The sequence below is a fragment of the Astatotilapia calliptera genome, chromosome 2 (assembly GCF_964374335.1).
Source record: "Astatotilapia calliptera chromosome 2, fAstCal68.1, whole genome shotgun sequence".
Lineage (NCBI taxonomy): Eukaryota > Metazoa > Chordata > Actinopteri > Cichliformes > Cichlidae > Astatotilapia > Astatotilapia calliptera.
The window spans coordinates 34050113-34068303 of NC_137423.1; the positions used below are offsets into that span (position 1 = coordinate 34050113).

General features: G+C 38.8%; 2 protein-coding genes across 8 annotated transcripts; both read right to left on the reverse strand.

Annotated features, from left to right (window-relative positions):
• Nucleotides 1-815: 815 nt before the first annotated feature.
• Nucleotides 816-6756, reverse strand: LOC113029575 (uncharacterized). Of its 2 annotated transcripts, none has more exons than XM_026180534.2 (5): nucleotides 6238-6756; nucleotides 4950-5572; nucleotides 4662-4783; nucleotides 3579-3634; nucleotides 816-3223 (listed from the first exon to the last, which is right to left on the reverse strand). In XM_026180534.2, the coding sequence occupies exons 2-5, from the start codon at nucleotides 5535-5537 to the stop codon at nucleotides 2892-2894; spliced, it is 1098 nt and encodes a 365-aa protein (XP_026036319.1). In that variant the 5' UTR covers nucleotides 5538-5572; nucleotides 6238-6756; the 3' UTR covers nucleotides 816-2891. The 2 variants fall into 2 exon arrangements, with proteins under 2 accessions (XP_026036319.1, XP_026036309.1); XM_026180524.2 differs by having other exon boundaries at nucleotides 3555-3634.
• Nucleotides 6757-7877: 1121 nt separating this feature from the next.
• yif1a (Yip1 interacting factor homolog A (S. cerevisiae)) lies at nucleotides 7878-16636 on the reverse strand. Of its 6 annotated transcripts, none has more exons than XM_080307948.1 (10): nucleotides 16603-16636; nucleotides 15775-15862; nucleotides 15348-15399; nucleotides 12953-13197; nucleotides 11878-11982; nucleotides 10394-10472; nucleotides 10212-10269; nucleotides 9968-10123; nucleotides 9725-9818; nucleotides 7878-8544 (listed from the first exon to the last, which is right to left on the reverse strand). In XM_080307948.1, the coding sequence occupies exons 3-10, from the start codon at nucleotides 15376-15378 to the stop codon at nucleotides 8386-8388; spliced, it is 927 nt and encodes a 308-aa protein (XP_080164074.1). In that variant the 5' UTR covers nucleotides 15379-15399; nucleotides 15775-15862; nucleotides 16603-16636; the 3' UTR covers nucleotides 7878-8385. The 6 variants fall into 6 exon arrangements, with proteins under 6 accessions (XP_080164074.1, XP_080164077.1, XP_025999921.1 ...); XM_080307951.1 differs by lacking the exon at nucleotides 16603-16636 and adding an exon at nucleotides 16047-16096; XM_026144136.2 differs by lacking the exon at nucleotides 16603-16636 and having other exon boundaries at nucleotides 15775-15881.
• Nucleotides 16637-18191: the final 1555 nt, after the last annotated feature.

Here is an 18191-nt window from a genome sequence, read left to right on the forward strand (position 1 = left end):
CAGGTAATGTAAAACAGTGCCGGGTGTTTTGCGTTTATACAAATGATAGCCTAAGGATTTGCGCAGAGGAAACCGAACATACATAGCAGGTTTCCAAAGGGGTTTGTTTTGTTTTGTTTGCGTTGTTTTTCATTGTCATATATGTGTGTCTGCGTTAAGTAAGCCGTGGCTTTTGCGCCCTCTCACGGTGCAGCCGATCACTGTTTCTAAAGCCACCAGATAAAGCTCATCACACAGAGACACCGAAACTTATCCAGCAGCATTTTAAAGCAAACCTGAAGCCGATAGACTCAGAAAATTAACATTTAGAGCTAACAAGATTATTATTTTTAAACAAACAGTCAAACTAACTAGAAAAGAAACAAAAACCAACCACAACGACATACAGAGGGAATCGTTCCTTCCTCATACCTGTAGTTACTTTGTTTTTTACTTGCTAAGCTGCCTACTGATTTATAATCACATTTGTATTCACTGGGCTCTTTTATTTTAATTCTCCTGTTTATTCTATTTATGGATTTTTCTAGCTATTAACCCATAGCCCATTTGGGCTTTAAAATATGGACTACTGGACCCTTTATGTTATAATTTTCAGTTAAAAACAAATATTGAACTTTTAAAAAATTCGATTTGTACAGTTCAGGCATCAAAAGTGTTTCAGTCGTGGATCCTTGGTGCATCTCACCAATACCCGAAGTAGACAATTTAATAAATGATAGCATACTTCATTACTAAATACTTATTCAGTTTCCGATAAAACGTAATTTATATCAATTTAAGAAAATTTTGAAATCTAACTTTTCAAGAGTCGCACGTTTTCGTCAGTAATTTCTGTATTTATTTTAAAATCTTTGCTCAAAATACAATCTTTTATATAATAATTCAAGCTATTACAAAGGCAATAGTGGTAGTATTAGTGTTTTCTCAGAAAAAAACCCAGATGGCATGTAATGGACTGAAAGTCAAGGATAAACGTAGTTTTTAAAAATAAAGGAACCTTTCATTTGTCCTCTTCTGGTAAATTGGGTAACATGGTTGCATTAGTTACAGTGACACATTCAATCTAATCAGAAAAGTCAAGAAAAATGCAAAAATGTCAAAGAGAAGTGACCTTTGGTCTACCCATGATGTTCATGCCACTTCCTCTTTGCCATGCCGGCTCACTGTTTTATCTCTTCCCCTTCCAGGCTACATAAGTTTCGGTCACAGGGTGGCACATATGTTGTGGGACATAACTTGCAGTTCATAATTACTGATCTTTAAAATATGTTGATCTTAAAGAAATCAGCAAAATAATTATAAGTGTAAACAAAATATTGAAACAATTATATACGAAAAGTAATTTGGTTATCAAGAAGTTGGGCCAAAAGATAAATGTCCTTTTTTGAGGTGCTGAAATAATATTTTGGAACCACTTTTTCAACAACTGGGTCTGCATTTTGTCTCAGGTGCACACAACAAATGTATGTTTAGTATTTTGTGCATGGACTATTTTCAAATTCATGGCTGGAAAAGAAAATGTCCCATAATTGTAGAATAGCTCTTAAGCTGTTTTGGGGCAAGTGCCTCATGTTTAGGCGTTAGCCCACAGAGCTACATGCCCACCACTCACATGTAGGGGTCCAGTGCGGTACACAGAGGCACTGGTGCACATATTAAAACTGTGAATACACTGGCTGCACAAAATGTTTTATTTGTCCTGTACAAATCTATTCTGAATTTCTTGAATCATAACTTTGACATTATCATTAATACTAAAGACTTATTTTAACCAAGTCAAACTAAACCAAACCAAGCAAACTCACTGAAGCGGAAAACAAACATTAAAAATAAAAATAAAAACAAAACTATAACAACCAATGCACAGCTCAGAAGAAGGGCATCACATATTTTATTTATTAGATTATAAAACCCAAAGATGTTGTAAATACATACAATTTATGAAGAGAATTTCAGTGTAACCGACATGTAAAGTGGTTAAAATGGCAGTGAGTCAATCAAACCTTTCCTGATTGAAGACATTGTGCAAATAAAATAAACTCAAGCAAAGATAATCTTGAAAATAATGGACATTAAAAACCATTAGAAATAAAATTCGAAGTACTTATTATAACGGAGGGGTGAGGTGGGGGCACTCATAAAAAGCCAGGCTATTGCCGGGTTGCCAAGGTAATGTATCTATGAAGCGCCTTGAGGCGACTTTTGTTGTGATTTGGGGCTATATAAATAAAATTGAATTAAATTGAATTGAATTGAATAGAAGTGCTTCCCTGTACTTCTTAAGTACAATCTAAAATCACAGCTACATTATAAATTATTTTTATCTATTGTCTTCAACTATCAAAGCAACAGTGTTGCTGAAAACAACAAAGACTGTCAACTACAGTTTACTTTGAATGTCCTACAGAAACTTTCTTAGAAAGAAAAGATGGTCACTGCTTAGAACAACTGAAAGAGGGTAACACATACTCATATTTTACTGGTAACGATGTGGAAGTGAGTCAATGTGCTGTTCGCTGTACATTAAACGTGAAGATTTCAACAGCGTGTTAGTCACACCTGAACTTGGGAAACCTCTCAGTCGAGAAGCAGCACTCTGTATTGAGCTCGAAGCACTCCTTCCACCCCTGAGAACGATGTTAACATGTTAAAAAATCACTGTGGAATCACTTCATTTTTAATACTTTTGTCTCAGTTCTACACCCTGAAGGCTCTGTTCAGGCTGGATGGGATGCTATGGTGATATATTCAGCTTGTGTACTGGAAGCCTGAAATTATGTGGAACGATACTCCATCAGTTAATTCGATCTATACTGTAATATCACTACAGGGCAGTAAACAGGCTATAGGGCAGTGTTGTCATCCCAGGACGGTTTCTTTGAGGATCTGAACTAATATCCACCGCCTGCGAGGTCCAGCAGTGACCCGGCGGCCTCCTGGGCCTCGGCATCAAGCTGCAGGATCTCCACAGTCTCCAGGTCGAGCTCAGTGTCGTCCGGCAGCACAAGGTACTGGTACTGCTGAGACTCGTAATAGTGCAGCTCGATGTAGCCGCTGTCAGACAGGGGGTCCTTCTCCATGTCTTCGCACACCTCCTCCTGCTGGTATTCCACAGACTCCATGGTGACGAGCTCCTCGTGATCCGGGGTCAGAAGGCACAGCGGGTTTTCGGCTAAAATCGGACTGTCGGCGGTAGACAGGAGGAGGGAGTGAGAAAGAGGATCTGCATGAGAAAGACAACGTTAACATTAATAACCCATCGTCCTGCAGCTTGGCCGAACAACCACTTGCGGGATTCTTTAGCGAGGACGTGGGCCCATATGGCAAAGAGGCTCGGAAATAAAACGGAGGGGTGGGGTGGGGGCACTCATAAAAAGCCAGGCTATTGCTGGGTTGCCAAGGTAATGGAAGGCAGTTTCCATGAGAACAGAACACAAACACAGGAACAATGATGCATGCTGGGAAAGCTGCAAAGCTACAGACAAGTTGCAGGTGATAAAAGTGTCACACAGGGCTGTTACTCTGCAGATAAAACGACTGAAACAATTTCATACCGGGTCCAGTATGTAGGTCCTGACCTGATATTTCCATCGAATCACACGCAGCAGGCATCTTGTAGCTTTCTCCCTCCAACCTGCGCACAACACACATCACAGCAAGAGAGCCATTAAAATGTAAAATTATTTAGAAACACTCCTCCACTAGACGCATATTAGATTTTACTGATGTGGTGGTTAAGGAGAGAAATATACTGTGTTAAAAGAAAAATAGCATGTACGACGACAGCTGTAGATGATATTTCATCTTACTTCTGCAATATATCAGTTAATATGTTTGCCAATTTTTTAAAAAAAGGCAAAAGATAGTGAAGGAATACCCAAATATTTAGTTTAATAAAGTCAGCGTTTTGCATCACCTTCAGTTCCAGTCAGAGGAGACTCCAGTGCAATGATTCATTTACAGGTGCAAAAAGACTGCATCAGCAATGACATGGAGACCAGAGGAGTTGAGAAAGGTTTAACCTGGGACCATTGTCACTCGAAGTCACTGAATGTCATGACTTCTCTGAAAACCACATTGCTGCGAGTCACTTCCTGTGTGGAAGCCCCTTAATGTTTCACCAGCACCGTGTTAAAAACTCATTAGAAAGGCAGCAAATCCTTAAGAGAGGTCGATGCCTGTAAATGTTTGCATATTTTTCTTTTTAAAATTAAAGATCCTTTACACATCAACTACCGTATCATGCAAAAATATTGAGCCACCCTCAAATTGTTATTTTGCTTCCATGTAGCCGAATTTACTTTAATTTTTAAAATTAGTCTTGTCCAATAGTTCTCGCAGCTCTCTGAACGTCTTTCAAAGTTTTTCTTTGGACACTGGCTGCCTTTTCAGTCACTCACACTCCAGGTTTTGTACCTGACCATTTTCAGAAGAATTTTTACGTTGACCTATGAATCATTCAAGCCTTAAAAAGTACCCATATTTCCATGTATGTCTGCACATATTTCAATATATCTCTGTCTGTATTTCCCCATTTTCAGAGTAAAATATAAAGAAAAGAAATGTGACTCATTTCTTGTTGAACACTTTGGATTTTCTGGCCGTTCCTCAGTATGGGGCACTAAAGCTAATTTTTACAAATCCATATTGCAGATACTCACAGTGCAGGCTTGTGTAACAGGTTGCTGTTATTGCTGTGATAACTGTGGGTCTTCCTGAGCACTTCTAGGAGCGCTGGCCGGTACTCTGGACACACACACCACAGTGATCCCTTCCCCACTGACTGCAACAAAGAAACAAATCCATGTAACAGATGTTAGTCTTCAAAAACCCTGCACGAGTCATTTTTGGGAGTTGTAACCAATGTTTTGAATTCAGACCATCTGGATTCAATGAAGAGTTCACTTAGATCAATGAGTTTGGTGCTGCTCTGTTATTTAAGCACTCACCTGGCTCTTGTCCCTCTGAATGCGTCTGAAGCTCTTGCTCAGAGACAGATTGTGTCTGACAGAGTTCCTCCAGCCACCCGTTGCCGTCCTGTAGTAGGGGAAATTGTTCACAATCCATTCGTAGATGTCCTTCACTGGAAGCCTCTTTTGTGGCGAATCTTCTATTGCCATGAAAATCAGACTACTAAAGGAGTACGGCGGCTTGGACGAAGCAGCGGGAAGAAGCTGGGAAGCCACGGAGGGCTCCTGCTGAGGCAGCAGTGTCATTTTGGTGAGGGGCTGCAGTGGCAGCAGATCCCCTCTTTGATGAAGCCAGTTGAGACAGGTGAGGTCATCTTGGTCAGCTAGGCTTTGTCCTTCGAGGCAATGAGACACTGTAAAGTGTGAAAGAGGGGAGCAGGAGTGAACAGACTCTGCTGTTGCTGGGGAAAATGAGGCTGGGGATGGCGGGAAAGAGATAGGCGAAAGTGGCAGTGAAATGCGACCATTTGAGGAGGTATGCTGGGGTGAGGAGGACAACGGCAGAGGCCCTCTGATAGTGGCGGGAGAGGGGCACGAGAGTGGCAGTGTATGAGAGCTGTTTTCCATCTCACTCTCAGGGCGAAGCTTCCAGGGTCATGCAGCTGAAAGATGAGGTTGAAATGAATCAGAGAGAGGAGAGATGAAGTCATCAAGATACAAATTGCTTCCAGGACAGGCAGGAACAGCAAGGACTGTACCTGTATTTATGAGTTGTTGTTTATTCTTTTCAGGTATAATATACCTGACTTTAACTGCTACCTCTTCATAGATGAAAATAAAAGCCAAACATACTAGATCACCACACACACAAACAAAAATATTGAAAATGCTGGAAAATAAGAGCTCCATAGCAGGTAAATGTTTGCCACCCGTTCCCCTCTGATGAGCATCCACTAAACGTCCAAAGTCCACTCCTACTGCTCCAGTTTAATAAAGGCAAACGAAGTCAGAGAACAAGTGCAGGTCCCAGAGAAAGTTACTGCTCATCGTAATCTACTGACCATGACCAGGATTATTAAACATTTAAAAAAACAAAACAAAACGAAGGCCAATAATACACGTATAGCATGTCTAATCTACTCTTATAAGGCTCCGGAGGTTTCTGTGTGAAGCCACATGGTTCTACAAAGCAGTTCAGCGGGGAAATGGCGGAACAATATAAAGTTTCATTTAGCTATTGTAGAAAGCCGCCTTTCCCCCCTCACAGGTGACCCGCTCGGCGCTGTTAGCTAGTCTTTCAAACGTATAATATAAACTGGTTACTCACCAAATCACCAAAGCAGGGACTATGGTGGGAATTGCCTCCTCTTAAATGTCGATGTCGTTAAAAAAAAAGTTAAAGGTGAAATCCTGATGTTCAGAAGTAGACTTTCATTCGGACACCTTTCACTCCGCTCTCTGTGGCGGTCCGTGGTTTCCATGGACACCATAAGGACGCTGTGCAGGGTGCGCGTATCCGGGCGCGTTCCCACAACATTTGGTCTGACACCAGCCACAGGCGGCAGACAAGGGATATTAAACATACGGTCCTGGGGCTAGAAACGGCTCGCCAAAGTGTTCAGTCCGGCCCACAGGATGGCTTTGAAACACGTGAAAATTACAGAGCAGAAGGACATACATTTTAAACTCCTGACTGTATTTTGCGGCTACAGATGAGTCATATAATAAGAGTCTGAACATCAGGAGCCAAGAGTCTGAAAAGTGGTTGTTTTACAGGTCTCTTACTGACAAAACCATCCCTTATAGCCTACCATACTACACCAATATATAACACATTAAACAGGAAATCCATCCATCCATTCGCTTCCGCTTATCAGGGTCCCAGGGGGCGCTGGAGCCCATCCCAGCTGTATTAGGGTGAGAGGCGGGGTACACTGGTTCTTTTTTATTATTCATTTGTAGAAATCATTCTAGCTTTATGTTTTATTGACTGGTATTTTTCATTTTTCATAGTTAATAATTACAAACTCAATAAGATTGTAAACACGGGCTGTAAGATTGGATGTTAGCAACTTTAGGAGTCATGAGTACTGAAAAACAGATGAGACATCCTCAGAGATCCATCACAGCCTGTTCATGGTGGATTCACTTTACTACCATTAGCATGGAAGTACACGGTCCAACCTCTGCCAACATCTTGTGGCCAGGGGACTTGTAGTATAACTGTAAAACAAATCCAGGTGAGAGTATATGATGTAGTGTGATATGGGTGTCACTTACACATCGTCGTTTGCTTTTTGGTGATGTTACAGCAGAACTTTCTTGCCATTTATGTCTTTATTGTTGGTAACTGTGAGGTCTCTACTGTTGTGATTACATTTGATAAAAGGCACAAATGGAATTTCCAAAAGGACAAATAAATCTGAATCTAATGCCAACAATTACATTATATTACACTACTTGTCTCCATGTTCTGCACGGGCAGAATAACAGTGCTCTGGAATTTTAACATACTGAGGATATCTCAGGAATTTGTGGTTCAAACAACATTAGTTAGGTTTACTGTTATATAACATGCTAAATCTTGTGTAATTATTCATTTATGCATTAATGTCTTAGCAGCAATTTTCCAAATGCAGGTTTGGATGTTTTGAATCTGCAAATGTCAACCAAACACCCGGTTTAAGGTAAAACTAACTGCTGTACGGTTCAATTAGCACTAAATGGAAAGAGAAGGCAATTTCCTTCAGCTGCTCACTTCTTTACTGAGTGGACGCCACCGCAGCTGATACAAAATACTTGAGTACAATTCAAGTAACACCATTATAGTCAAGTGCATAATTGAGTTAATGAAGGTTAATTTAACCTCTAGTAAAATTAATGAATTCTAAATGTAGGCTATTACACCTTACATTGCCATTTATACTGTTATGACTTGAAGCAAAAAGCAAAAAGAAGCAGTCTGAATTCAGTACACAAAGCTAAATATATTTATTTTTTCTAGAAAAATCCAAACATTGTCGTGCTTTGTCAAATGTAGATAAATAAAATAGAGGATTCAGAAGAAAGGGAGATAATGCAGCAGCATTACCGTTGAAACAAAATATGTTACTGGAATCATGTGTGCAACGTCAATACTGAAAAGCATGTTGCGAGCCTTCATACAAAAGTAGATCTGAACCATATCGGTTCTGATCAAGCAAATCTCTCAGTGAAAGCCCTTTTGTTCAAGGTTAGGTGGCAAAAAATAAGCGTCTGTCAGAGTTCTGTACAGTTACGGTGGATGAGACAATTTCCGTTTCACACTTTCTTGTTAAATCAACAACAAGCTCAGTGCACGCTGCACTCAACACCATCTATGTATGCTTTGAGTTTAATGACAAAAGAGCGTATAAAGGCAGGTATACAAACACTCACAACCACATTTTTTTGGGGTCCACTACTCCTGGACTATAGGCTATTGAACACCTCACAGTCACCTGACCAAGTGAGAGGTTAACCAGTAAATAATGATTGGTTGAAAGAGCGCAGATGCAACAGTGATATAAAGACGGAGCTGAGGTTTGGCATTTGATCCCATTCCCATAGAGTCCGAGGACAGCGAGGGGAGGATCTTCATTTTCAGAGAGCGAACCTGTGGAAGAAGGAAAATCTTTAGAAGTACATAGATTGAAAGCAGATTCAGTCTGTGTCTAACAGCACGTCAAAGACAATACTTACCAATGTGTGATAGCAGCTTTAACCTTTATGCAAACTGATAGTATCTTTAATGAGTTTCTGCTGACTAATTCTCTGCATCAGCTGTTCCCATACTTTAAGTCTTTGCTACTACTATTACTCATTCAACTTTTGACATGAGTAGGGAATGACATGCAGCAAAAGGTCCCGGATTAGACTTGAAGGCGGCCTGCTGTATTGAGCCTTGCAGCATGCAGTCACCTGCTCAACTCAATAAGGCTAAACTGGCACCAGCTATTATTAATTCAAATATCAATACAGACCCAGAGCTTTAAAATCAGTGTGCCACTAAAGTAAACACCCCATCACATGATAAACTGGAAAAACAACAAATATCTGAAAAATGTATGGATGTGTACGCATTCTGCATGAATGTAAATGTTGGTTACTAATCTGCTTTTTCTTGCCTTTTTTGGGTATTGTTTCTTTTTTTCCATTAATTGTAGTTTTAGTGAGTTAAATGATAAAAACATAACTTTGAAAATATTTTTTAAAAGGGGCATGATTCGTTACCATTTATCATTCTCTTTTTAAAAGTGTGAGAAAAAGAAGCTACTCCTTCTACATAGCTGGTTTCTTATTCACAGCGGTCACCATAGCGGGTAAGCACTGCATGTTTAATTTGGCAGTTTTTATGCCGGATGCCCTTCCTGATGCAACCCAATGGGATTTTTGTCTCCTCCTGGGATTGAACCGGGGCTCTTCTGCTTGTTAGGCAGTCCGCCTGGAATTTTATTCAGCCCACTGCACGGCTTTGCAAAAAGAGAAAACGGCAGGGGAGCGCACAAAATTTGAACTTTGTACTGTCTTTTGTGCCTAAGTATCGGTGAAGTAAGAGACAATTAAATAACACAGGAAAAAGGAACAAGAAATAAAATAAGGGCATTTTTTTTCTTTAAAAAAAAAAAAAAGATTATCAGACAATAGATGTAGCAGTGTGACTCACTTTACAGTCTGGGCCAGGAAATCAATTAAACACAACTCATTTAGACTGACGAAATGTAAATACTCCAGTGCATCAAACTTATAAACTTTAGATTTGAAGAATGCCGTCAATACAGACTGAAAATACTCACAATGAAGAACATGAGCGCAAAGGAGGACCAGGCAAGCGCCACAAAATAGCCATCACTGCCAAACAGCAAGCCACACAACACTGTGAAGATCATCCTGGACGAAGACATAAACAGACACATTCCCTCAGTAAATTCAGCATGATTTATTTAAAAACAATACATGACTGGAAGAAGCTTTCGCAAATAATTTCTAAATAATAAAGAATCATTTTGCAAATATATGTGCATCTGTGATTTATTTACCCAACATATTTGTATCCACTGTAGGCGATGAGATCAAAGGTGGAGAGGTCGGTGTGTACTGTCAGCAGATATAAACTCAGCAACATCACCAAGACCTCGATGATGACCCACACGAGGGCAGTGCTGGCACACAGGCCGAGGACCTCTGGACTGAACCTGCACACAAAGTCAACATTTGGCTTATCTCACATACACCGATTCTCTGTGAGTCATAAAACAAATGAGTGGAAGAAAGATTAGTCACCTTTTTTGAATGCCAAGAGCCATTCCAGCAAGTAAAATGTAGGTGATAAAAGCCATCGCTAAAAGATTTGAATAACAAAAAAAAACAAAAAAAAAACAAAACAAAAAAAAACCACTTAATATGTTACACAAACATCCCAAAACATTATGCCTGGAATGATTTTGTGTGTACATGAAACTGACTTGGTATGTAAAGGTCTGATGCATTCACATCCTGTCTTGGAGTCAGTGGAGTGTCGCGATGATAACGAACTTCCCAATCCTGCCAAGAAACACAAATACAAAACACAAATACGACATGAATCACCCCCAGAGAAGAAAAAAAATTTAGGTCCAAGTCAGCTTGTTTTAATTACAAGGAAAGCAGAGCACTGCAGCTTTTTAAAATTGACAATCGAGCAGTAGTAGGCCAGTTTTAGCTCAGCATTTGCAGCAGCAGGATGATGTCCAAAGTGAACTTTAATCCACTGTTAACCACAGACATTAAAAAGTAGAGACAATACACTCAAAGACTCCTGAATGGAAATTTTTATGGGAATGCCTTAACCTCAAAAGCCAAATCTTTTGGTTTATAACAGCCAAATTGAGACACCTTTGTGTTGTTGCAGTGAAACACCTCCCCAAAAGGTTCTAACTGTGCAAGAGACTTCTATTCTTTATCATAGTAAAGACTTCTAATCTACTGATTTATGCACATGAATAGCGTTTTCCCACCCTTGCATTTGTGCTCTTAAATACCTTTTTCATCTGTCCAGTTTCACATGTACTGACTCCTGCCCATATTTGCATTGGATGGACTGATGGAGTGCATCATTTTACCTCTCTAAACAAAAAGTTCATTTCCAGCAATAGACATGATGGCATTTTATGTTTCCTTAGGATTATTTTTAGCACATTCTTAATTCAAAATGACGATTTATGTTTAGGATTATAAACGATTCAATTAGGTTTGTTCATGGACAACAACTTGGTTAGGTTCATAAAAAGCTCTGGGTTCAAATACAGTGGTTGCCATATCTTTTAAAACTTTTTGTGGTTGTCAGGGTGACACATAAAAGCTGATATACGTATTGAAGACACAAGCTTCTTACCAAAATATAGCAATTTCAATTCATGTTGACCATTGTGAAAAACAAACAGATGTGTGTCTGTGAACACAAACAAATGGAATTGCCAGTCTGTGTACATATGTTTTTAGAGGGTACTCTATATGGAATAACCTGAAAATGAGCTACAGTTCTTGTGTCTCGGGTGTTGGATGTTTGTGAGACTCAAAGCAGTGGTGTCCCATTTTGTCCCTATTGTTGATTTTGAGCAGCTTATAATCACTACATAGCAGTTAACTGTAAATACAATGTGATCCTGGTCTTTTAAGGAACATCTGCATCCTGCATAGGCTGCATATTATCAAGGCACATATTGTTTGGAGTGGTGTCACATTTACAATCTGAGTAAGTTACACTGTGCAGGAACTGAATGAGCTCAGTGTGTCTTTATACCCAAACAAGTAGTCAGAGCATAATAATGTTCAAAAATGAAGCTGCAGAAGTGATAAAGTGTCTGATGTGTGTTTCAAAACATATCAGAGAAAATTATCATGCAGTCTTAAGTTTGATAAATGTCATGTAGTCTCCCTTATGTTGACTCTGAGAAGGCTCAGAGCTTACCTGATGTGTATAAGGGAACATGAGGATCATAAGTTTCTTCAGTACATATCTGGTGTCGACAGCAAAGAAGTATTTCAGCTTGTTCACAGACATGAATCTGCTGATCTGAAAGCCAGAGGAAATGCAAATATTAACAAAAACAGACATGAAAGGCTGCCAAAACTAATAAATACAGTGGAGTCATAATCATTTTTACAAGAGGTTGTTCCTTTTCTCAGCATTATGCATCATTCTGGCATGTTGTGCATTAAAGCTGCCAAACCAGTAAAACAACATCTTCATTATTGATATGCTGCATGTTTTTAAATTGCTCTTTCCCCCCAAATTGTTAAGACAATCATCAACTCTTATTTAATATTAAAAAGCAGAGCAGAAAATAGTGTAGTTGATGGAAAACATGTCATTTAAAATGGCAACCCCAACACATTACAGTTTCAACCGTGAAATGGCTTTGGATATGACTAACACCAGAATGTTTCAGAGTACAGGAGAGTAGCTGGAAAGCAGGACACATTACCCCTGTGTCAACAAAAATAACTCATCTCTGTGCTCGTGTGGGTTGGTGGGAAATACATTATGAACTTATGAACAACAGCAGGGACACTTTAGGGAACAAATAAACAAAACAGAACAAAAATAACCATCTACACAGGAGAGTGCATTAGTTCTGTCCCTGCTGAAAACAAAAGTGCTGTATTTAAGATACTCTAGTCCTACTTAGAACCAATATCCTAAAAGATCCCAGACGTTGGGAGGTTACTGTGTTATAGATGCCAAAACACTGAACACAACCTATACCAGAAGAGCTTAAATAAAGTACAGTAATTGAATAAAATTAAATAAAATATGGCAAAACAAATAACTCAGCAGAGGTACAAAAGACAGAAGATCAAATTAATAAATAGCAAAAAAATAAAAACTACAGAGAAAAATGTGTGGCAGCTTTAAAGCTGGACCATTTACCAGTCCAGATCTTGATCTTAATTACGAGTCCCTTGGTTAGCACCCTATCTTCCATTCAGTCACATATGGTGCTACGTATCAAGTCTCAAACGGCCCCAAATAGGAGACTCACCTCTTTGTTTACCATATCCTTCCCCTGGTTGGCTAAGGAGGAGCCGTACATCATCGCAGCATTGGCCATAGGGTCAGCAAAGAGGTTGTTCATCCCACCACCTCCTTGCATGTCATTTGAGGGTCCTCCCATATTGTACCCAGAAGTGTAATACCCCTGACTGTTCATTGCAGGAGCTGCTGAGCTAGTGTCTTCAAACAGGACGGAGTCACCTGCGGTGGGGGCTGCACGAGCTCTCGGCTTAGCTGTGGAAAAATGGACACAGGAGGGTAAACGGAGAGTATGACAACATTAATATTTAACTGACTGAAACATTCAGGCATGCCACTTATTAACCACTGACAGTGAAATCCACTATAATATGTTAATGAGATCACAATTTAGTACTTCTCAAAGCAAGAGAGGCATTTTAGTGGAGGGCAAGATAACACGTGATTAAATAATAAGAAAAGATATCCTTTCCTCATTTAAAAAAAGAGGATTGTTTTACAACAGCCAAAACATTAAAACACAACCTATAAGAAAATAGCTTAAAATAAGAAGGGCTTAATAAAATAAAAAGTGGCAAAAAACAGCCCAATAAGATAAAAATTAGAGTCAAATTTAATAGAAAGAATGGAAATGAAATACAGTAAAAGAGTATCTAAATATAACAAGGAGCTTAATAAGCGAAAATCTATAAAAAAAAAAATACAAGTGCCTGTTTAAAATATTAATATTAATTTCCCAGTGACCCTCAAAGTCCTCCAATATTTACACCTAGTTAGTAGTAAAGTACACAAGAGGAATTGGGAACATCTTTTCCCTAAGCAACATTAAAGAACAAGCCAAAAGCACTTCTGGGCATGACACCTTTAGTTGTTTTTTTATTTTTTGCTTTGTGTTAAACTCCACTAGTATCCAACCTAGATCCACAACCTCATTAGACATTTTCACACAATCCAAAAAATGTCCTTTCTGTATATTGTTAAGATCCTCTGCTCTTTTTCAGAAGGAAGTGTTTTTCTAAGTAGTAATTAACTTCCCACAACAAATGACGCACTTAGGCTGAGGCCCATTGACATGCCTGAAGCCTGACAGGTAGAGACAGGTAAGTCTTTCAGTAATTTTCAATGTCTTGAGTTGGTTTTGTGTGGTTATGCCCACACAACAAATTGATCCTTTTTGCTTTACCCGACATTTGACGTACACTAATAAACATAAATGTCCTTCATTACTTTTTCTGCAGCTCCAGTAATAATGATTTGTTGATGCAAATCTCCTGAGATACAGCAGGATTGCTTCAAGTCCCACCAGTGTTCCTCATCATTTTTCAATAGAAAATCCCACCTACAGCAATTTCCTGTTTTGGGTTTAATTTGCCTTGCATGATACTCTTACGTCAAAGCAATTATACCAGCCATTTTGTTAGGTACATCTGTTCAACTGCTCGTTAACTGAAATATTTAATCAGTTTATCAAGTAGCAGAAACTAAGAACATTTAGGCAGGTACACATGGTCAAGAAAACCTGTTAAAGTTCAAATTAGCAGAAGAATGAGGAAGAAGGGGGATTTAAGTGACTTTGACCATGTCATGGCTGTTTGTGTCAGTTGGGCTCATCTGGCTATTTCAGAAGCTGCTTATGTCTAGGGTTGACAAAGAATGGTCTGAAAAAAGGGTAAATATCCAGTTAGCAGCAATTGTCTGGGTGAAATTGCTTTGTTGATGTCAGACATGACTGGCTGAATGGCTTCATGCTGAAAGGAAGGCAACAGTAACTCAAAACACCACTTACCAAGATAAACAACCCTCCATCTATAGGTGCACAATAAGATGTGCTATTCTCATGGTAGTATCTGAATATAGTGTAAATAAAATGAACCATGGCTCCATCCTATATTGTATTAATGGTTCATGCTGGTGGTGATGATATTTTCTGAGTACACTTTGGGCTCCTTGGTGCCAACTCAACATTGTTTAAAGTAAGCATTGTTCCTGACCATAGCCATCTTTTTACAAACAGAGTGTCCTGGACGTGCACTCAACAAATCTGCACTAACTGTGTGGTGATATCATATCAACATGGAGAAAACTCTGTGAGGACCATTTCCAGCACCTTGTTTAATCTGTGCCACGCAGAATTGAGCCAGTTCAGCCAGCAAACTGCACTAGCAAAGCAGACCTAAAAAAACAGTGGCTGGTGAGTGTATACGGTAATCGTATGTAGCACTATGCGATCATATAACAGTTATAACCTACATCAAGACACGTAAGTGTACCAAATAAACTGGCATGTTTGATTACGTGACAGCAACCAGCTGAGTTTGGTGAACCTTGTGTGACCAGAAAAAAACAGGAAGTGAGGATATTTGAGAAAATTTTGCAAATACAACAATACATGGTGATTCACTTACTTTCTCGGTACCCATGATGTGGCAAGTCCATTGTAACACTCGCTGACGTTAGCTTGAAATAAAGACAATGACACGTTAGCAACAGTTCTGCTTACTTAGCATTAAATCTCTGTGCATTACGCTAACGTTAATGCTGACATTGGGTTAACACCCTAAATGTTACAAGGGACTAGCGTTTCTCTAACACCTGCTAGGTACGCTGCTAACACATACTTGCTGTTGCTTCCACTTAATGTTAACCAGCTGCTACCTAGCCAAACTAGCTAAGTTAACATCATCCTCTTTTTAGCTCAAACTAGGCAGAACAAGGGAGCCGATATAAGAAGCTCTAGCAGTAGCGTTAAACATGTCCAAATAGTCTGTCTGGTCTGGGGAAAAATATATTGTTTCAATTTTTAAAGAAAATTGTGAGGATAAGAGCACTTACCTACACAGCTAACGTTGGTAGCTAGCTACGTGGCTATCAGAGACTGTAGATCCCACCCATCCACTGCGGTTGGTGGACCTCAGTGTGCCTGCGTGGCAGAAACGGTGTAAGTACAAGGCAGAGTACACAACACAGCACACAGTTCATAATAGGAGTAGTTGAGTGTTTCTTTTCCTTATGTTGAGTTACTTTCAGGAAGCAACAACTTAAAAATCGGAATAATGCAAAATAGCTAGCAAACGGAACGTGCAGTGGAGTAAAAAGTACAATACTGTGCAAAAGTCTTGAGCCATCCGTCCTTACACACACACACACACAGTGTTGTTCAAGTTACTTGAAAAAAGTAAATAGTTACTAATTACCGATTGCTTCTCCAAAAAGTAATCCCGTTACTGATTACTAATTTTCAAAGGTAATTAGTTTCTTAGTTACTTTTTAAAAACATGATACACAAGCTGAATACGTAATAAAGCAGTAGACCTTTCAGCCCAATTCTATTTTTATGCATAATCCATCATATAAAATTGAATCAAATGGAAAGCCTCTTTTTGTTTTATTAGTTTTAACCTTTTAATTTTGAACACATTAAGCAAAAAATAGATTATATGCAACTGTCTTTGTCTTGAAATTTTTTTTTAACATTTAAACCTATTTTCTGCATGTTTTGTGTTTACACTCGCTCTTTCAAATAGATGCAAGCAAAACACAGCAAAATAAATAAATACAATCATAGATGCAGCGGCACTAAGTCCTGTCGCTCTTAAATCTATTTTGACCCCTTTAACTTTTTATGGAATCAAACTCAAAGTAATGTAAGTATGTCCACACTTTAACCGCTGCATGGTCGTACTCTCTCCCGCACTCCATATCATCTATTGTTTATCTACACACGTCTGTTGCTACCACTGACGTTGCACGCGCTTACGTCATTGTCACGAGGCCCTCTCATCGCGACGGTTTAGTAAGGCAGTAACGCAGCGTGGTTACGGGAAAGTAACAGTAATCTAATGACTTTTTTTGCAATAGTAATCCCTTACATTACTCGTTACGTGAAAAAAGTAATTGGATTACGTGTTACTGCCCAACTCTGATCTTGAGTCCAGAACCGCTGAACTAAATCTATGAAAATATATTCCAAATATATCACAGTTTGGCAGGCGTAAAACAATTTTTTGCACCAGCAAAGTGATTCCCAAAAAACTATTAGCTGAAAATGTGTCATATCTCTGCATGGTGTGCAGTGCCGTCCTTAAAATAATCTGAGGAAACTGGAGTGGAGGACAAAAGAAGAAGCAAAATAAATAAATAAATAAATAAATATCTAGAGTAGATGAACAGTATCCAAAAGTAATGTCTTTGAGAAATAGAAAATAAAATCCAGCGAAGACCTGATACAGGACCTGAGAGATACATTTTCAGTTGAGTCATCACCAAAGCAAATGGTCTCAGTCAAAGGGTGGCTGTTAGGAGGAAATGAAACAGAGAGAAAAAGCTGAAATATGCCTAATTATACAAGAACTGGACTGAAAATTGGTACGAGCATTTCCTATGGAGTTCTGGATCCAAATCAGAACTCAGCATTATTGAAGCCGTTTGGGATCATCTTGATAGAGAAAAGAACAAAAGTCAACCGATATCTAAAGTAGAGCTTTGAATTTCCTTCAAGAAGCTGCGTTGAAGAATATAGGTTGTCATACAAAATATTGACTTTCAAGCTCATTAGATTTGTACAAACTCTATTTTTGCCTTTTATTCTGTAATTCCATCTATGTTTTTGGTGTTGAAAATAAATCGCTGCACCTATTTTATACTTTCCTAACAAAATATGATAAAATAAGGGGTGACTTAAGACCTTTGCATGATTAAATGGAAATGCAAAGAAAACCACACTCAAAACTACACATGCTGGTACAGGATGAACGAAAGAGACTGGGTAACTAAGGGAGAAACTGTATCACCCACTTTCTATTTGCATTTAATCTCATCACTTTTCCTCTGAAAGCCAAATAAAATTTTTCCATCAAAATATGTGATACTAATGACTTAATGGATTGCCAGCCACCTACACATTTGTATTCATTTGAAGATGTATTCACTTTTGTCCTGCTATCTGTTGAAATAGTGTAATAAACACAATTCAGCATAAATAAACCAAGTAAAGGGTTAACCTAATTCATCAGGGTTTATTAGGCCAGGTATTTTTATGTGTTTAGAAAATGTTGGTTGTATTTGTTTCATCTACGCTTCAGTAAGAGATATGCAAAATAGGTAAAACTATCAAATCCCAATTCATGGAGATATTAAATGCAAATAGCCTGAAATATTTTTTAAATAAATAAATAAACACTAGCCTATATAATGTGTTTAATGTACCCCAGAGCCGCCTTTCCAAGACATATTTGTTATAAACAATTATT

Bases quoted from the DNA above. Each gene is read 5' to 3' on its own strand.
- LOC113029575 (XM_026180524.2), bottom strand. From the start codon at position 5,537: ATGGAAAACAGCTCTCATACACTGCCACTCTCGTGCCCCTCTCCCGCC. The intron at 4,784-4,949 runs GTGAGTGCTTAA...TCTTTGTTGCAG, and splicing joins TTCAGAGGGACAAGAGCCAG to TCAGTGGGGAAGGGATCACT. The intron at 3,635-4,661 runs GTGAGTATCTGC...TGTTGTGCGCAG, and splicing joins CTGTTACACAAGCCTGCACT to GTTGGAGGGAGAAAGCTACA.
- yif1a (XM_080307948.1), bottom strand. From the start codon at position 15,378: ATGGACTTGCCACATCATGGGTACCGAGAAA. The intron at 10,270-10,393 runs GTCAGTTTCATG...CAAATCTTTTAG, and splicing joins ATCAGACCTTTACATACCAA to CGATGGCTTTTATCACCTAC. The intron at 8,545-9,724 runs GTGAGTATTTTC...CTTCTTCCACAG, and splicing joins TTGCGCTCATGTTCTTCATT to GTTCGCTCTCTGAAAATGAA.